General features: G+C 42.1%; 1 protein-coding gene and 1 non-coding gene across 8 annotated transcripts in view; one reads left to right on the top strand and one right to left on the bottom strand.

Moving 5' to 3' along the window:
• The window catches only part of LOC124551368 (titin-like), a 260,732-nt gene that overhangs the window by 203,081 nt on the left and 36,454 nt on the right, over positions 1–21,197 (bottom strand). For all 7 annotated transcript variants that reach the window (XR_006967830.1, XR_006967828.1, XR_006967829.1 and 4 more), the window contains exons 6-7: positions 10,404–10,596; positions 6,860–6,962 (exon numbers count right to left, since the gene is read on the bottom strand). Coding sequence is in view for 3 of the 7 variants with exons in the window: in XM_047126404.1 (XP_046982360.1) it covers positions 6,860–6,962; positions 10,404–10,596 (296 nt within the window). In the remaining 4 variants the exon portion in view is untranslated. The remainder of the gene's footprint in view (positions 1–6,859; positions 6,963–10,403; positions 10,597–21,197) is intronic.
• Positions 1,015–1,089, top strand: Trnat-ugu. Its single transcript has one exon. It is a non-coding gene; the product is annotated as a tRNA-Thr (tRNA).

Raw genomic sequence — 21,197 nt, 5'->3', positions numbered from 1 at the left:
ATATACACATATACAGAAGGTGGTATTATCCAGGGTGTATACGCGGACAAGGAAAATAAATTCCTGGATTTTGTACGGATTTCCCGGTTAAAAATGCACTTTCTCCCGCGTGAAAAAACACTTTCTCTGTGTTAAGTGACAGTATATTTTCCCTCGGAACTGCAAAACTCATCAACCCTTTGAATGGTTATGGTTTTATACACGGACACAGAATTTTCCGGCACTTTAGAAAACGAAACTCAGGGAAAAAGATACGTATTGCAAATGTCTTTGATGTGCAGCAACATGTACGTTGCGTATTTTCGTATGACGAAAGTATACATTGGAATTCCATCAAACTCCGTATTCTACTATCCGAATCATTGAAATTGAGATGCGCTTTTATAACCCAGTCATAGTCATAGTGATCTCACCAGCCGATGACAGCGGATATTCAGAGCATAGGACATGTGACGTAGTCAGTCAACAGCAACATCACTGGTAAGTAGCATGAACACACAAACAGGGAAAGTCAATAGCTTAAATTAATATACATAGTATTGCTACAAGAAAAGCACAGCTTTCACATATAATATTGGTCTCTAAGGTTAATCAGCTGCAAGAGAAGCTAAGCTTTCGCATATAATGTTGATCTTTTTTGCAAGTGTTACACTTTAAGACATATCACACAAATATACCAGTAAAATTTTTAATAAGACGTACAGGTCTGATCTTCAGGGTTCGAAATTCGTCTAAATGGCTCATGATCAAAGAGTCGATTTTTAAATGAGAGTCAAACGCTCTGTATAGCTGACTGTATAGTGAAAGGCTACCTGGCCACTGACCTCCTCCTGTGCCAATGCACACACTTTGCTCAAACTCTTACGGGAATCGTCACCTTAGATCGCGCGAGTAATGAGTGAATGGGCAAATATCCTTTAGGAACATTACAAATGTAGGTTATGGACAGTTGGGAATGTGGGTCTCACGGGAAGCGTACAAGGAATATGTCTCTGCAGTCGCGTTATCCTCTGTGCCCTCGGTGGCTCAGATGGATAGAGCATCTGCCATGTAAGCAGGAGATCCCGGGTTCGAGTCCCGGTCAGGGCACACAGGTTCATCTGTCCCCATTGAGGTACATCAACAACATCTGTTGGCAGCTGAGGGTTTCGATTAATTACCATTTCTTTCTAGAGAAGCTGCATGGTCATCATTGGTATTTGTTCTTTCGGAACAGTTACTATCTTCGGGATGTAAATTTTCTTGGATCATCAGTACTGTATTATATCATGTTTGGTTCTTTATTATGGCATAATGCCATACGTACCCTTGAAATGCAGCGAACAGTTGAAACTAGCCAGTACTGTGGAATTACACATTTCGTTTCAAATACATTGACTGCCTCTGCGGTTTACTAAAAGTCAAATTTCTTTATCAAACAGACAAAAATAACTAAATTGTTCTGCAAGGCGATTAACGCTTGACTGTCTGAAAGGTGAAAATAAAATAAAATCTGAAACTAAAAACATATGTTAGCCTTCCGTAATTATGTGAACATATTTTAATTCACTTAATAGCTCCCAGCCACAGTTATCCGTTTTGTTTTCATTTGACGTGAGAGTGAACGAAGGGTAAACAGCAAAATCACTAAATGTAAACACGGGTTACGTGGAGACTACCCACTATAACTCACACTGCTCTGCGCATCAGCCCCGAATCTACGATATTTGCTGACCTGGTAAATACTGAAAAAATCGAATTTTCAAAAATATGTTCGTCTTGTAGCGAACATCTTTCTGAAAAGGCTGAAACCTAAAACATATGTGTTCGAGGAAATGTAAGACATGTTATTTGTTAAAAGTGCAAAGTGTGTCAAATTGCAGTGCCAAGCCTCTTCAGACAGCATTCTTCTATCACACGTCACTGTATTTCGCTCTGTGGAATTAAAACATGTGTATTTTGTAAAAGATGCCATCAAACTATATTCAGGACAGTGGAAATTTTAATGTCCTGTGGTGCCTCTCCAGCTCCCAATCGGCCGGTTTATTTGGGGATGGGATTATTTGTAATCGGGAGAACAAGAACGCTTCAGAAAATTTGCACTCTTTTTTGCCTATTAGCTAATACGTTGCTGTTTTGTGTGACATAAAATTAAATATAGGATACATAAAACCAATAAAGACAAGAGACGAGCAAGAAAGTACACATTTCTTAAATCCTTAGCTCCTAGCATTTTTTTCTCTCTAATCTTGCTACAGCTTCACATGGGGTGCTTTCCTTTCTGAGAAAGAGTCTATTACCTCAAAGTTCTTCAAACGTTATCCTACATGAAAAATCAAAATGTCGTTATATAATACTGAAAAATCTGTTAATACAAGTAATACCCAAGACTGGTGTAGTTTCTGTATCCGGTTACGTCTATTTTGTCACTGTGTGCTGAATTAAACAAAATAGGACTTTCTAATATTGTAGCAATTTTGTAACACAAGCCAAATAAACGAGACTGTTTTGGCACAAATGGTCATTTTTATAACACGACAGAATATAATTCACGAAGTACCAATATCAAATGACTATTAGGCCTACTACAAGCAAAAAGCTTTATGTTAGAAAATAGTTTCACATTTCATTCATATGCACCAGTTTCTAAAGCATGAGATTGAATAGTAGTATTATGAAATTTTTTTAAAAAATTGGAATCATCTTATTATTCCATAATTTGTGTGACGTCACCGTTTCTTCTCCTTCCTTGTTCGAACAAACAATCTTGTCATCACCAATTCTGTAGCTATTCCTGTCATTGTCAAAATTTGTTCGCCAATTAACTTCACTAACCCTGTCAGAATCACAGGTTTAGTTATCTCGCAATTATTCTCCGGTTAGGTGTTGTTACATGTTCGTACAACACGTTTTCTGTGTTGCTTCCAGAATAGAACTTAAGCGGCTGCTAGCTGGGGACTGTACAACTGGTCCTGTAGCGAGCTGGCCAAAAATTTTCTGTCAAAGTTTCATTTTCTTGGACACACCGAGAAGATAATACGTAATCTTTCTCACCTGTTATTCCTGTTAGTCATATATTTCCACTCTGGTAGTCTGAATCTATGAATTTCGCTAGTAATTATAACAAAGCTCATCATTCGCAAACCCAATCAACCACATAATCAGACAGTGATTGGCATTCATCCGTTCGGCTTTACTCCGCTCAGCTCGTATAGCCCCGTCCCCTTTTGTCTGCGGAAAGTTTATTTCTAGATGCGACGAAGATTCTCCTGACAGACACATCACGTACACTATGCACGCATTCAAAAATACACTTATGATTCATTCAGAAATCAACTTAAGATGTGTTCAAGAATGTTCAAAAACTAACAGGGATGCGTTTCAAAATCATATGAATAATCGATGGACCAACGTGCGCTGGATGCTAGGCGCTTTGCGAAACCAGTTTTTTTCCCCCACAAGAATATGAATTTGGCGCCCCCTTTACCCGGTAGCATCTAGCTGCTTGCTGCGACTGCTTGCACAGATTCCTGTAGCCAGAAGCAGGAGAATCTACTACTCAAACGTGACTCAACTGTGCATGTGCATGAGCCCGCTCGTAACTGCTAAAACGAATCTAATGTAAACCGTTGTGACTTCATGCTCATCGGAGGCAATTTGTTGTTATGAAGCATTGCATAGTCTTTCTAAAGCCTTTGACACATTTTGCTGTTGGCAGACATTTGCATGAGCACTGTGTGCCGTTTTTGTATGTGGCGCATTTCCTTTGCAATTTAAGTTATTTTGGTTTTTTTTCTCTCGTTTATGTTTTATTGTTGAAGTATTATTCTGCAGTACAGGATACAGTAGCATCCTTTGTTATAGTATCAGTTCTTACCAGTCAAAACTACAAAAATTTAACAGAAAACTAAAACAATGAAAAATTCCCGAAATTCTAAGAAATTCCCAGGTTTATCCTGGTTTTCTTCTGGATGAAAAAATTCCCGGCTTTTTCCCAGATCTCCCGGTTGTCCCGGGTCGTATACACCCTGTTATTGCACACACAAGGTATAAAAGGACAGTGCATCTGTATTCAGGTGATTCGTGTGGAGAGGTTTCCGGTGTGGTTATGCACCGTGGGAATTAACAGACTGACTGTGGAATGGTAATTGGAGCTAGATGCAAAGAACATTTCCTTTTGAAAATCATTAGGGAACTCAATACTGCGTGATCCGCAGTGTCGAGAGTGCGCCACGAATACCACATTTCAGGCATTACCTCTCACCATGGAGAAAACTGTGACTGATGGCCTTCACATAACAACCGAGAGCAGCAGTGTTTGTGTAGAGCTGTCAGTGCTAACAGACAAGCAACACTGCATGAAATAACAACAGAAATCAATGTGGGACATACAACGAATGATATGTTAGGACAGTGTAGCAAAATCTGGAGTTAATGGGCTATGGCAGCAGATGACTGACACAAGTGCTTTTGCTAACACCATATCACCTGTGGCACCTCTCCTGGGCTCGTAACCGTATCAGTTGGAGAACCGTCGCCTGGTCAGATGAGTCCAGATTTCAGTTGGTACGAGGTGATCGTAGGGTTTGAGTGTGTTGTGGACCCCACTAACTTGTGGACCCAAGTTGTCAGCAACACACTGTGCAAGCTGGTGGTGGCTCCATAATGTTGTGGATTGTGTTTACATGAATCATTGACTGTAAATGACTATGTTCAGCTACTTGGAGACCATTTGCAGCCATTCATGGACTTCATGCCCTCAAACAATGACAGAATTTTCACGGATGACAATGCACCTTCCACCTTGGCACAAATGTTCGGAAATGGTTTGAAGAACATTCTGCACAATTAGAACAAATGATTTGGCCACACAGATAAGCCAACATGGGATATAATCAAGAGGTCAGTCCATGCACAAAATTCTCATCGGAAACACTTTCACAGCTATGGGCGGCTTTAGGAACAGCATGGCTCAATATTTCTGCAGGAGAATTCCAATGGCTTTTCGATTTGTTCAACTACACTGGAGAAAAGGGGATCTGGCACGATATAAGGAGGTATCCCACGACTTCTGGCACCTCAGTGCATTTTTAATACAGTAATATAGTACATTGCGCTTTACAATCACACCATTTTGAAACGTGTTGTGTGACCGATTTTTATTCTGGATCTTGTTCATTAACAGTACTGGAAAGGAAGGGCGATTTTGTTGCCTGGTACTTTTAAGAGACAGAAAAAGACAAGAAATATAAGTGAAAAAGAGAGGGGGGGGGGGGGGGGGGGGGGGAGCAGCTGTAATCTTGATTGCTATTTGGTCATATTTGAGGAATTTGAGTAGTCTAAATGGAACCAATCTGTTGGTATATTATAGAAAATTGTTGAAGTTTGGCCTGTTACTGTAAATGTCAAAAAACCAACCCAGCCTATCAACAACGCCTAGGTGCTTGGTAAATTTTGTTTCAAATGAGATGGCAATCAGAGATGAAGATTTGTTGTCTAGGCTTTTAGTAGTACACGCTAACTGTCACACTGGACATTGTATATATGTTACGGAAGAGATGGATACATTATCACCTGTGTGTTCCCCATTGGAATATGGGATATTTCGTCGGGTGAAATGATGTCCGACAGTTCGCAGACTGATATGATAGACACATTATAGGCATAGGATTACAACATCCATTTGTTTGGGAAAATTTGTCGGTGGAAAATGCAGTTTGTCGAAACATTTAATGTCAAGTTCAGCTACAGCGGTAAAACCGAGAAGCTACCAGGCCAATTTGATTCATACGCTGTGAAATTTCCTGCATTTAGGCATTACAATGTTAAGGATGAACTAAAATTTTTTAAAAATAAGTACCAGAATGCAATTGTTAAAGTCCAGACATATGTGTAAAGTTCTAATTTTCGGATGGACAGAACAACAAATGACGGTCAGACATGGAAGAAATTTTTTGAAGAATCTGGTTCTATGGAAAAAGTAAGATTGTGTGTCAGCAATAAATTGGGACAATTTAGTTGTCAAGGATTTGACGCTTCTGGGGTCCCTTGGCACAAATAGACTGGTAAAAACGCATACGAGATTGTTATGTATAATAAACCTACCAAGTCAGTGACAGTAGACGATGTAACAGACTGGAGAGATATAGACAGTAAATGTGAGGCATAAAATACTGTATTTCAGAGTAATCAATTTTACGTTGGTATATTGGTTAGTAGTTCGGAGCCTAAGGCTGATGACAATACTCAAGTTGAAGTTCAATATTTTCCAAGTATGGTAAAAAATGTAATACATCAAACATTTCGTAAACGGAAGAGTAAAATAACATTCTGAATAAAATTTTGTCTGCATAAGCATTTTTTTTTTAATTATTTAAAGATACTATCCAGAATCTTTGAGGCTTGCATCCCTCGTATCCAATTCAGACCAAAGGATTGAACATCTTGCCTTGACTTTCTATGGTAACAGGATAAATGGACCTGCTGCAATTATAGTACTTGTCATAAGCCGAAATGAGAAGAATTGATTCACAGGTTTAGGGAAGCATATCGAGTGTGTGTGTTTATGCCTAATGGTATTAGGTGTGCACATACATATTATGATTTGAGACAGAGGATGTGTAAGAAGCTGTGGTACCAATACTAGAACCTCAATAAAATAGAAACCTCAAAAGACACACAGCCTCGTGCTTAAGGAGGCATCCAGTATTATAGGGTATAACATATAGGCTGCAAGCAGTTGCAAAAGAGCAAGGAATTAAGTGTATGTAAGTGCCAGTCTCACAATGTTTAATGTACCCAATTTTAAGTCTCTTAATAAACACTACAAATGCCTGTGCATGTGTATACGAAGATAGCTGCGAACACACATTTTACTTACATTTCTGCGTCACACACCTCCATACGATTCTTCTTTTTCACGCTTTCAGTTGTCGCTGTGCTGATCACACTGCCCTGAGATTCTTCACCAACTCCTTCTGCACCTGTTGGGAGAGAAATTGTGCATGTCAGTGTTTGCTAGGTTTATTTTTTAGTCTGCTCATTCTCACAGCCAATTATTTGTCTATCTAGAGCAAACAAAAAACCTAGTTTCAAAACACAGTCCATACACACCACATACCAAGTTAAAATTAAAGTTTTGATTTGGTAAGAGGCACATGTGTATTGTGGCATTCATTCTGCAAGCATTATGAAGCATGTGTTGTCACTTTGACGTTTAGTATCAAGACCAGGTACTGTCAGTGCAGCCGCACCAGGCCAGGCTTGAAAATCAACCTGTAAAGTTCGAAACTAGTCACCTGATATAAATACTGTAACTGTTGACAGAATGAAAAGTAAAAATTTTAAGGAATTTAAAAAAGTTTCCGATTTCCTGTCAACAAAATGGTGAAACTGAAGTATTGGTTGCATTTTTTTGTACGTGTATACTGCTGGCTCCACACATTGAGAGAGAAAGAGAAAGTGGATGTGCATTTCTCTGCCCACAAACATAACTCTCGAAACTGTTTCAACTGTCAAAGGAAACTGGTTTTCTCTGCAGGAGCTGTAGTGACATTAGAAGCCTTAAAATTTGTCGGCTCCCTTCAGGTTTCCATAGTCCTCGTTTTACCTGATTCTATGTCAGTTTTACAATCTCTAAGGCACCTTGGTAATCATTTGGCAATGCGTCCAGTGTGAGATCCAAGTAGAGATGATAGAATTTCTGTGGTTTAACTCTTGCTGCAGCATAATTCATAACAAAGAAGTTGATACCCTTGTTAAAGAAGCCAGAAAATCCACAACTTCCACAATGACCTCAAACTTTGCCTTTTGAGTTGTACTGCGTGGCCACACAGAATGCCTTGCAACAATGGCAACAGGCTTGAATGTGTCTTCATTATTCAGAGGAAGACATTATGCCTGTGTTCAGCTTGTTATACTAAGTAGAACCTGGTGTTGCGATGTTCGCTTACTACATTGCTGATATCTACAGTCTGTCATATGTAATTCAATCACGGGAGCATCCCAATGCATCTCCTTCACATTGGAATACTGTATTTTTTATGCAGCGTTATTTTTATTTAAGCTCTGAACAGTTGTGTTTCTAGTGCCCCTATTCTTTTGTTTTATCTGTTAAATTGTGCTGCTGCGGAAAATTGAAACACAGCATGTTTCAACACCTTTGTTAGATGTATATGTGCATTTTTATTTATATTTGTGCCAGCATCACAATGTTAATCGTTAATGTTGTTCTGCACCTACATCCACATCTACATATATACTCTGCAAACCACCATGTGGTACATGGCAGAGGGTACGTCCAACTGTACCAGTTGTCAGGGTTTCTTCCCATTTCATTCACATACAGAGCATAGGAAGAATGATTGTTTGAATGCCCCTGTGCTACATGTTGAAAACAGAGTACCATGGCCTGGGTTCCAGGATGGTCATTTACTAAGATACATGGCTCACTGGCAATTCAATACGTCAAAAAATGAGCATACTCAAAGCAAGAAACATCAGGAACATTAAAGACTTCAAAGAGGAAAGAAAAAGCATAGCACTCACAATAAATATCCCACTGATACGGATATATGTGTTTTTTGGGAGGCAGCAATTTCTGCTACGTTGGGAAGAATACAAACAAATACAGACTTGGTGAAAACTTGAAAGCTTTTGTCACGGAGAATTGGACTTCAATACTAGAATGGCAAAAAAATTGTTCTGTGCATAAGATTTGGTTTTAATCCATTACTGGTCACTGTCCCTTTTTTTGGGACGCGTATATTTTACTTATTTCTACATAAGCAATGGAGCTTTTAGCCTTTATTGTTGCACTTGTAGGTTCAACTAACTGCTATAATGCCTGTAAATGTAAAATAAATAACTTTTTTCTAAGTACTTCACGTCAGGAAAATTATACATTTGCCGATTTTTCGTTCTCGCACTTGGCAACACTGTATGTCTGCTGGTAGTTCCTTGACAACAATGAGCTGTGATTTAGTTGTCTGGGCGTGTTTGTTATGAACAGATGGATGTCTGTGTAAGACTCGAAAAGAATGGCAAAAGAAAAGGAACGAGGATTCTATCACTACATGTTTGACAAAGAGAATGAACTTCTGGTTGTGAAATGGAGTGACAACAAACTAGTATGTGTAGCAACAAATTACAGCACTGTTACTCCTCTGAGTTCTACTAAAAGATACTCACGGGCAAAGAAAATGGAAATATCTGTTACAATGTTACAATACCACATCTCATTGAAGAATACAATGCCCATATGGGTGGCGTAGATCTACTGGACAAGCAGATATCACTTTATAGGACGAGGATAAGGTCAAAGAAATGGTGGTGGCCATTATTCACACAGATGATAGATATCTGCGTAGTAAACACATGGCGTGCTCTCACTTTTGGATGTCCAACGGAGAATAGTGATGTTTTACCTATCAAAGGAAACAGGATCAGTAGCAAAACGCAGAGGACCACAAGGAAGCAAATTAATGGGAGGACGGGTGGGCACGGATGTACGACTAGATCCAGGAAAGCATTTCATTGTGCCAAGTAAAATGCAGAAGAGATGTGCTTACTGCAAGGAAAAAAAAAAAAAAAAAAATTGTGATAGGTGCAATGTTGGTGTACACGACAAGTGTTTTGCTTCATTTCATACTGAATAGACATTCAATAATATTAAAACATTCTTTATTTATTGTCTGTGTTGTTTCTTACAATATTATGCATGGAGAATAAGGTTGTGAATTTGGATAGCACATTTGGCCAATGTCCCAAAAATGGGACAGTCTGTAGTTTTTGTTCTAATAAACTGAAAATTTTCAAAACAACTTTTTATTCAATTAATCACTCAATGTAACATATTTAAATATAAAAGTTTGCAAAAAAAGATCCGATAGAGTTTTGGCTAGTAATGGGTTAAAAGGTACCAGAATGAATAAGGCGTGTGCATGTGAGAGAACACAGTTTTGAAATACATGTACAAAATTACATTTTTACAAAACAATGAAATATCAGAATAAAAGCTGCCAGTGGTTTCTTCAGATGAAACACTGATTCCGACACATACGTGAACAAATGTTATCACACAGATAATGTACAAGGAATATTCTCAAACAAAAGTGTGGGTCGACTGTGCTACACAGGGCATTGACGCATAGACACGTAGCATGTGGCTGCATTCCACTTGCAAGAACACCAGAGTGCACACTGCCCTTCTCTTCCATCTCTGTTTTTTGGGTGTAAACATGACAGTGAAGCTAATGTGGTCAGGTCTACAATTCGCTTTGCCAGGTAATACAGCACCCATGTTTACTCAATAACTAACTAGATCACACAATTTTATGAATGGGAGGAAGCGCGGCCCTACATACAACATGTGTTCAGATCCTCAGACAGTGGCATACGGCTAGAGACAGAAAAGTTCCACTTACCTGGTGTCTTGGCCACAGGGATCTTGTCAGGGATCTGCACTGGAGACTGAGCCCGACTGCCTTCTGCACTCTCAGGCTCTGCCATTCTCCCAACTACTGCACCCTCGGCACTCATGCGCGTCTCTTCTTCGAACACCTGCACTGTACTCGGAGCAGGACACGGTGATGGAGGCTCACTTGCCATCGGTGGAGCCTGTAAACCAATGTATGTCTAGCTGAAAACATTTTTACAGTTATATTATCTATTCCCGACACACAGTTATATGGAACAGTGGTCGACAAAATTGGTAAAAAAATTTAATTTACAGTTGTACTTTTGTCAAATGAGTACAGGTTTTGATCACCAGGCAATCTCCTTGTACACCACTGTCAAACCCGATTACCTGAGCCGATGCATCACTATAAAGATAAAATAATGATGCTCCTACTCGGTTAAGCAAGTTCGTCGACTGTGAGTCTGTGGATGGCCTGATTATCAAAATCAACAGTCGTTTAAAAAGTAAAATCCCAACTGCAGACTAAAGCAAATAATAGTTTTTCATTCTTTGAGTCACGAGTCAAGTAAAAGCGATACTCCATGAAAGGTATTTGAGACTCTGGCTTTAATTTATAGAAAAACTATGAATATTAAATGACTACAATTTTAAACAGGAAACATTTCCTAATATTTTTCAAAATATTACTAGAAAAATATTTACATAATCACAAATTTTGTCTTATTATACCTACAAAATTCTTGGAATGAATATCATTGATATTGCAGACACTGCCAACGGTTATGTTTAATATATTAACAGAATATGTTTGAAACTAGAGCAGAAAATCATTTACAATAAGATAATGAACAACGGGCCTCATTAAAATATGGAAAAAATTAACAGTTTCTTTAAACAAAATTTTCCTAACAAAATGTTACATGCTACAAATAATTTTTTAAATGGGACACAGAACACAATTATTCACCGTATCCCCTTTAGCACGAATTAGCAGCCTTTTATCTAAGTCTATAGTACACACATGGCGTAATGTATCACAATTAATGCCTGTGACGCTGTTCCTCAAAGCTAACACACTGGGATGCCGAGATTTGTCTGAGACACCTTCAACTGTAATCAATATGTTGCAATATAGTGGTATAAACTGGGGCTGTGGAAGTGCAAAGTTCTTTAGACCAAAGCATGTCGAACTTGTCTGACATCCAGTGTGTACCAAGTGGTACATGTAAACCAGTGCACCATATGGAGTTCAAGACACCACTGTTTCCATCCATGACTGTGGAAAACCTGCACTAACATTCAAATAAACCTCTCTTGCAAGTTCTCTTTTATACTAAGAAATATTTTTGCTGGACACAATTCTTAGCACATCCCCTGGGTTGAGTGAAAGTCAGAGGTCATTTCCCCCATCTATTTTTGGATACACAATGAAAATGTCATCAGAAAAGAACTTCATTCGACTTGAGATATCTGCATTTACAACCAATATTTTAACTTTTAATTTGAAACAGCTATTTCTGTTCCAGTGCTTATCGGAATACACAAAGATACACCGATGTGGCGACAGTCATGGGATACCTACTAGTATCGTGTTAGACCACCTTTTGCCCGACGTACTGCAGCAACTCAATGTGGAATGAACTCATCAAGTCATTAGTCCCCTGCAGAAATACTGAGCCGTGCTGCCTCTACAGATATCTATAATTGCGAAAGTGTTTCCGGTGCAGGATTTTGTGCACAAACTGACCTCTCTATTATGTCCCATAAATGTCTGATGGGATTCACATCAGGTACTGGGTGGCCAAATCATTTGCTCAAACTGACCAACACGTTCTTCAAACTGATCGCAAACAATGTATGCCCAGTGACATGGTGCATTGACATCCATAAAAATTCTATCATTGTTTGGGAACACGACAACTATGAATGGTTGCAAATGACCTCCAATTAGCCAAAAATAACCATTTCCAGTCAATGATCTGTTCCAGCATAACGACAAGTGCTGGCACGACGTTCAAGAATGGAAGAGCAGAGAGGGGGTTCCGAGACAATGACAGCCAATAGTACGATGGTAAACCCCAATCTAGGATGACACCAAGATAGGCGTGGCCTCGACAATATAAGCGCTGATGCCAGAGTGGAAGATGAGCCATCATACAAACACTACAGCAGTGACTTGTGAACTGTATTCTTTTGCTTGCAATGAAACTGTATATACCAAAGAACAGTGGTTATTTGCATGTTGCCATTTGCTTGCAACACACCTTTGTGAATATGCAAAGTTAAGTATTGTTAATTTAACTTACTATAATAAACTCCTGCCTATTGCGAATTGGCATCTCCGCTATATGGTGAGCGGCAACTTTCCACTCCATTAATTTGATCTGCTTGAATCGTTGTCTAGTGATCTGAGAAAACAGCTTTCTAGGTACCCTATATTAGACAAGTGGGCAGAACACAATAATTGATGACGAGGACTTAAAAAAAAAATTCCCTGCGCCTCGGGGCCACGGAATTTTCTTTTGTGTATTGCTGGTGCCATAATTCTCGTTTGTCTTTTCTTTGCAAGGGTGTTTACTTGCTTAAACAGTCTCTTACCATGTTTTTGCTAAAGAGTGTTTTCAGGTGGGTGTTGCAGAAATTTTATTTGCTTTTGTACTTATTTTTCTTGCATGCCTTGTCTGTTTCTTGCATTTGTCTCTTCCAACATGCCCATCCCACCTATCCCACTCCCTGCTCATTAACCACAGCTGCAATGCGATGCAATGCAGCTAATGCAGATGTTTCAGTTTCAGAGCCAGCAAATACCCTCGCTGCCACACACGGTATGGCAGTTTCTGGCTAACCAAACTACTAATGCAGCACAAGCAACACACACAGCAGCGCCACGTGCTATACTGCCTTTTCACCAGTTTCATGAACAAGAATAGGAATGGCTCGAGTGGTTGCAACAGCTTGAAGCCCACATAATTGCTCACAACATACCTGGTACTGTGGAACTCCCCTATTTAATGTCCACGGTAGGAAATGCTGTTCAGATTCACTCAGAAGTTGTTTCCCCACACTACTCCAGGGGAACTTTCGTATGATCAGGTTGAAGATTCGCTAACAAACTATTGAGACCAACAAGCAAATATGGTAGCAGCTAGATATCAATTCTTTAATTGTAAAACGTGGTCAGAACAAAATTAACGCGAGTGGGTAACAAATTTGCTGGGTATGATAAGGAAATGCAAATTCAAATGTGCTTCTGGTGCTTTATATTCAGAAGTTACGTTGTGTGATGCGATCCTGTACAATGTAACTGATGTCAAACTAAGAGAACAGATTTTGAAACAGTCCGATCCATCATTTCTGCAAGTAGTGCAAACACTAGATCAGTACGATTCATGTGCCCTCTCAGCCGATAAATCTGAGCAGCCGGCAATTTGTCAGGATGAGTCCCTTGTTTGCGACCGGCCCATTTGGCAGCAGCAGCTTTCGCTTGCCACACCGCATAAACAACTCTCCACACCGCATAAGCAGCTCGGTAAACATGCGGCTCCACAGGCGAACAGAATTAAGTCATGCCTCGTGTTATTCACAGCACAAACGCCAAGACTGCACCTCCCAATAAGTACAGTGTTTTATGCTTGTGGCAAGAAAGGACATGTACAATCCATATGTTTGCAACGGAACAAACATAAGAATTTGGTACACACACAAAAATCTAGTCGCAAGGCCCATGAAATTAATGCAGTATATTCAAAGCCTGCAACAGGCATTAGCAAAACTAGCAAGTGAGCAGTTTCTTCAGTGCCAGTCCAACAAATTTTTTGTTCATTTGCATCTTAGTGGAAAATGTGTGAATTTTCAGTTGGACACAGGCACCTCTGTTACATCGCTGAATCGTCACACATATGAAATGTTAGGCTCCCCACACACGTCTAAAACTAGCACAACCTGACGGCTTATAATGGACGAGACAATCCCGTTTTTGGAAAATGTACTTTTCCTGCCACGTATCGCTTGCATATGTGAACAGTGACTTTTATGGCACTAGAATCATGCGATTGTGAGAATATATATGGTCTTGATTCATTTGATTTGTTTGGTTTTAACATTCAGGACAATGTGTTGTCAGTGTGTGCACTGCATGCAAAAAGACAGTGTAGCTATCTTGCTGAAACTGTAGCTAGCTTGCTGAAAGAATTCCCGGAATTATTTTCTGAAGGCTTAGGTGGTGGTGGAGATGTGGGTGGGGGTGGGAGGGGGGGGGGGGGGATGTTCCAGTATAATGACAAGTGCCAGCGCGACGATCAAGAACGGAAGAGCAGAGAGGGCTGTGAGACAACGTCAGCCAATAGTACACTGACAAACCCCTATCTAGGAAGATACCAAGACAGGAGCGGCCTCTTAACAAAGAGAATATTAGTGCCGCACCACCTAGCCGAGGCCAGAGTGGAAGATGAGCCGTCATACAAATGCTACAGCAATGATTTATGAGCTGTACTGTTTTGCTTGCAAAGAAATTTTATATCCCGAAGGACATTGATTATCTGCATGTCGCCATTTGCTTGCGACACATCTTTGTCAATACGCAAAGTTAAGTATTGTTAATTTAACTTACTGTAAACTCCATTAATATGATTTGCTTGAATTGTTGTCTAGCGATTCTAGGCACCCTGTATTGGATGAGTGGGTAGAACATAATATGGTCAGTTCAATTGAAGTGGAGGACCCAGTCTACTTCATGTAAACACAGCACACACCACTATGGAGCCAGCAGCAGTTTGCAAATCACCTTGTTGACAACTTGGGTCCATGGATTCATGTGGTCTGCACCACCCTACTGAAATCTAGACTCATCTGAACAAGCTACTGTTTTGCAATCTAGGGTCCAACCAATATGGTCACAAGCCTAGGAGAGATGCTGCAGGCAATGTCATGCTGTTAACAACAGTAAGTCAGTCGTCTGCTGCCATAGCTCACCAACACCAAATTTTGCCGCACTGCCCTAACACATACATTCATCGTATGTCTTACATTGATTTCTGCAGTTACTGCACACAGTGTTGCTTGTCTGTTAGCATTGCGAACTCTACACAAATGCTGCTGCTCTCTGTCATTAAGTGAAGGCTGTCTGAGACTGGGTTGCCCATGATGAGAGGTAATGCCTGAAATTTGGTATTCGGGGCGTTCTCTTGACGCAGTGGTTCTTGGAATATGGAATTCCCAAAATGGAATGTACCAGATGTCTAGCTCCAACTACCACTCCACATTCAAACTCTGTTAAATCCTACTGTGAGGCCAACATCATGTTGGAAGCCTTTTCATGTGAATCAGTTAACAGCTCCGATAATGCACTGCACTTTCATACCTTGTGTATGCAATACTACTGCCATCTGTATCCCATGACACACACACACACACACACATTTGTTTTTTTATATATATATATATATATATATATATATATATAAAAAAAACAAAGATGATGTGACTTACCAAATGAAAGTGCTGGCAAGTCGACAGACACACAAACAAACACAAACATACACACAAAATTCAAGCTTTCGCAACAAACTGTTGCCTCATCAGGAAAGAGGGAAGGAGAGGGAAAGACGAAAGGAAGTGGGTTTTAAGGGAGAGGGTAAGGAGTCATTCCAATCCCGGGAGCGGAAAGACTTACCTTAGGGGGAAAAAAGGACGGGTATACACTCGCACACACACACACACATATCCATCCACACATATACAGACACAAGCAGACATATTTAAAGACAAAGAGTTTGGGCAGAGATGTCAGTCGAGGCAGAAGTGCAGAGGCAAAGATGTTGTTGAATGACAGGTGAGGTATGAGTGGCGGCAACTTGAAATTAGCGGAGATTGAGGCCTGGTGGATAACGGGAAGAGAGGATATATTGAGGAGCAAGTTCCCATCTCCGGAGTTCGGATAGGTTGGTGTTAGTGGGAAGTATCCAGATAACCCGGACGGCGTAACACTGTGCCAAGATGTGCTGGCCGTGCACCAAGGCATGTTTAGCCACAGGGTGATCCTCATTACCAACAAACACTGTCTGCCTGTGTCCATTCATGCGAATGGACAGTTTGTTGCTGGTCATTCCCACATAGAATGCGTCACAGTGTAGGCAGGTCAGTTGGTAGATCACGTGGGTGCTTTCACACGTGGCTCTGCCTTTGATCGTGTACACCTTCAGGGTTACAGGACTGGAGTAGGTGGTGGTGGGAGGGTGCATGGGACAGGTTTTACACCGGGGGCGGTTACAAGGGTAGGAGCCAGAGGGTAGGGAAGGTGGTTTGGGGATTTCATAGGGATGAACTAAGAGGTTACGAAGGTTAGGTGGACGGCGGAAAGACACTCTTGGTGGAGTGGGGAGGATTTCATGAAGGATGGATCTCATTTCTGGGCAGGATTTTAGGAAGTCGTATCCCTGCTGGAGAGCCACATTCAGAATCTGATCCAGTCCCGGAAAGTATCCTGTCACAAGTGGGGCACTTTTGTGGTTCTTCTGTGGGAGGTTCTGGGTTTGAGAGGATGAGGAAGTTGCTCTGGTTATTTGCTTCTGTACCAGGTCGGGAGGGTAGTTGCGGGATGCGAAAGCTGTTGTCAGGTTGTTGGTGTAATGCTTCAGGGATTCCGGACTGGAGCAGATTCGTTTGCCACGAAGACCTAGGCTGTAGGGAAGGGACCGTTTGATGTGGAAGGGGTGGCAGCTGTCATAATGGAGGTACTGTTGCTTGTTGGTGGGTTTGATGTGGACGGACGTGTGAAGCTGGCCATTGGACAGGTGGAGGTCAACATCAAGGAAAGTGGCATGGGATTTGGAGTAGGACCAGGTGAATCTGATGGAACCAAAGGAGTTGAGGTTGGAGAGGAAATTCTGGAGTTCTTCTTCACTGTGAGTCCAGATCATGAAGATGTCATCAATAAATCTGTACCGAACTTTGGGTTGGCAGGCCTGGGTAACCAAGAAGGCTTCCTCTAAGCGACCCATGAATAGGTTGGCATACGAAGGGGCCATCCTGGTACCCATGGCTGTTCCCTTTAATTGCTGGTATGTCTGGCCTTCAAAAGTGAAGAAGTTGTGGGTCAGGATGAAGCTGGCTCAGCCACATACTCCCGATGATCAAGTACCACGGTCGTGGAACCCTTGCTGACTGCGTCAGCTTTCAGACAACACCACATACAAAGTTTGCCAAGGTAATCCCATTCCTGATGTCCAGGCGGAGCTTCAGGGAATCCTCAGAACCTTAGGCCCCCTACAAAACCTTTCACCTGACTCCATCAACCTCCTGACCACACCGACACCCCGCACCCCTACCTTCTACCTTCTTCCTAAAATTCACAAACCCAATCATCCTGGCCGTCCCATTGTAGCTGGTTACCAAGCCCCCACAGAACGTATCTCTGCCTACGTAGATCAACACCTTCAACCCATTACGTGCAGTCTCCCATCCTTCATGAAAGACACCAACCACTTTCTCGAACGCCTGGAATCCTTACCCAATCCGTTACCCCCAGAAACCATCCTTGTAACCATTGATGCCACTTCCTTATACACAAATATCCCGCACGTCCAGGGCCTCGCTGCGATGGAGCACTTCCCTTCACGCCGATCACCTGCCACCCTACCTAAAACCTCTTTCCTCATTACCTTAGCCAGCTTCATCCTGACCCACAACTTCTTCACTTTTGAAGGCCAGACATACCAGCAATTAAAGGGAACAGCCATGGGTACCAGGATGGCCCCTTCGTATGCCAACCTATTCATGGGTCGCTTAGAGGAAGCCTTCTTGGTTACCCAGGCCTGCCAACCCAAAGTTTGGTACAGATTTATTGATGACATCTTCATGATCTGGACTCACAGTGAAGAAGAACTCCAGAATTTCCTCTCCAACCTCAACTCCTTTGGTTCCATCAGATTCACCTGGTCCTACTCCAAATCCCATGCCACTTTCCTTGATGTTGACCTCCACCTGTCCAATGGCCAGCTACACACGTCCGTCCACATCAAACCCACCAACAAGCAACAGTACCTCCATTACGACAGCTGCCACCCATTCCACATCAAACGGTCCCTTCCCTACAGCCTAGGTCTTCGTGGCAAACGAATCTGCTCCAGTCCGGAATCCCTGAAGCATTACACCAACAACCTGACAACAGCTTTCGCATCCCGCAACTACCCTCCCGACCTGGTACAGAAGCAAATAACCAGAGCAACTTCCTCATCCTCTCAAACCCAGAACCTCCCACAGAAGAACCACAAAAGTGCCCCACTTGTGACAGGATACTTTCCGGGACTGGATCAGATTCTGAATGTGGCTCTCCAGCAGGGATACGACTTCCTAAAATCCTGCCCAGAAATGAGATCCATCCTTCATGAAATCCTCCCCACTCCACCAAGAGTGTCTTTCCGCCGTCCACCTAACCTTCGTAACCTCTTAGTTCATCCCTATGAAATCCCCAAACCACCTTCCCTACCCTCTGGCTCCTACCCTTGTAACCGCCCCCGGTGTAAAACCTGTCCCATGCACCCTCCCACCACCACCTACTCCAGTCCTGTAACCCGGAAGGTGTACACGATCAAAGGCAGAGCCACGTGTGAAAGCACCCACGTGATCTACCAACTGACCTGCCTACACTGTGACGCATTCTATGTGGGAATGACCAGCAACAAACTGTCCATTCGCATGAATGGACACAGGCAGACAGTGTTTGTTGGTAATGAGGATCACCCTGTGGCTAAACATGCCTTGGTGCACGGCCAGCACATCTTGGCACAGTGTTACGCCGTCCGGGTTATCTGGATACTTCCCACTAACACCAACCTATCCGAACTCCGGAGATGGGAACTTGCTCTTCAATATATCCTCTCTTACCGTTATCCACCAGGCCTCAATCTCCGCTAATTTCAAGTTGCCGCCACTCATACCTCACCTGTCATTCAACAACATCTTTGCCTCTGCACTTCTGCCTCGACTGACATCTCTGCCCAAACTCTTTGTCTACAAATATGTCTGCTTGTGTCTGTATATGTGTGGATGGATATGTGTGTGTGTGCGAGTGTATACCCGTCCTTTTTTCCCCCTAAGGTAAGTCTTTCCGCTCCCGGGATTGGAATGACTCCTTACCCTCTCCCTTAAAACCCACATCCTTTCGTCTTTCCCTCTCCTTCCCTCTTTCCTGATGAGGCAACAGTTTGTTGCGAAAGCTTGAATTTTGTGTGTATGTTTGTGTTTGTTTGTGTGTCTGTCGACCTGCCAGCACTTTCATTTGGTAAGTCACATCATCTTTGTTTTTAGATATATATTTCCTACGTGGAATGTTTCCCTCTATTATATATATATATATATATATATATATATATATATGGAAACATTCCACGTGGGAAAAATTATATATAAAAACAAAGATGAGGTGACTTACCGAACGAAAGCGCTGGCAGGTCAATAGACACACAAACAAACACAAACATACACACAAAATTCAAGCTTTCGCAACAAACTGTTGCCTCATCAGGAAAGAGGGAAGGAGAGGGAAAGACGAAAGGAAGTGGGTTCTAAGGTAGAGGGTAAGGAGTCATTCCAATCCCGGGAGCAGAAAGACTTACCTTAGGGGGAAAAAAGGACAGGTATACAATCGCGCACACACACACATATCCATCCGCACATACACAGTCACAAGCAGACATTTGTAAAGGCAAAGAATTTGGGCAGAGATGTCAGTCAAGGCGGAAGTACAGAGGCAAAGATGTTGTTGATAGACAGGTGAGGTATGAGTGGCGGCAACTTGAAATTAGCAGAGGTTGAGGCCTGGCGGATAACGGGAAGAGAGGATATACTGAAGGGCAAGTTCCCATCTCCGGAGTTCTGACAGGTTGGTGTTAGTGGGAAGTATCCAGATAACCCAGACGGTGTAACACTGTGCCAAGATGTGCTGGCCGTGCACCAAGGCATGTTTAGCCACAGGGTGATCCTCATTACCAACAAACACAGTCTGTCTGTGTCCATTCATGCGAAAGGACAGTTTGTTGCTGGTCATTCCCACATAGAAAGCTTCACAGTGTAGGCAGGTCAGTTGGTAAATCACGTGGGTGCTTTCATACGTGGCTCTGCCATTGATCGTGTACACCTTCACCTTCAGGGTTACAGGACTGGAGTAGGTGGTGGTGGGAGGGTGCATGGGACAGGTTTTACACCGGGGGCGGTTACAAGTGTAGGAGCCAGAGGGTAGGGAAGGTGGTTTGGGGATTTCATAGGGATGAACTAAGAGGTTACGAAGGTTAGGTGGACGGCGGAAAGACACTCTTGGTGGAGTGGGGAGGATTTCGTGAAGGATGGATCTCATTTCAGGGCAGGATTTGAGGAAGCCGTATCCCTGCTGGAGAACCACATTCAGAGTCTGATCCAGTCCCGGAAAGTATCCTGTCACAAGTGGGGCACTTTTGTGGGAGGTTCTGGGTTTGAAGGGATGAGGAAGTTGCTCTGGTTATTTGCTTCTGTACCGGTTCGGGAGGGTAGTTGCGGGATGCGAAAGCTGTTTTCAGGTTGTTGGTGTAATGGTTCAGGGATTCTGGACTGGAGCAGATTCATTTGCCACGAAGACCTAGGCTGTAGGGAAGGGACCGTTTGATGTGGAATGGGTGGCAGCTGTCATAATGGAGGTACTGTTGCTTGTTGGTGGGTTTGATGTGGACGGACGTGTGAATCTGGCCATTGGACAGATGGAGGTCAACGTCAAGGAAAGTGGCATGGGATTTAGAGTAGGACCAGGTGAATCTGATTGAACCAAAGG

Source organism: Schistocerca americana, chromosome 9 (assembly GCF_021461395.2).
Source record: "Schistocerca americana isolate TAMUIC-IGC-003095 chromosome 9, iqSchAmer2.1, whole genome shotgun sequence".
NCBI classification, from domain to species: Eukaryota; Metazoa; Arthropoda; class Insecta; order Orthoptera; family Acrididae; genus Schistocerca; species Schistocerca americana.
Note: the sequence above shows the minus strand (reverse complement) of the source record. Positions and strands in the feature narration are given on the sequence as shown.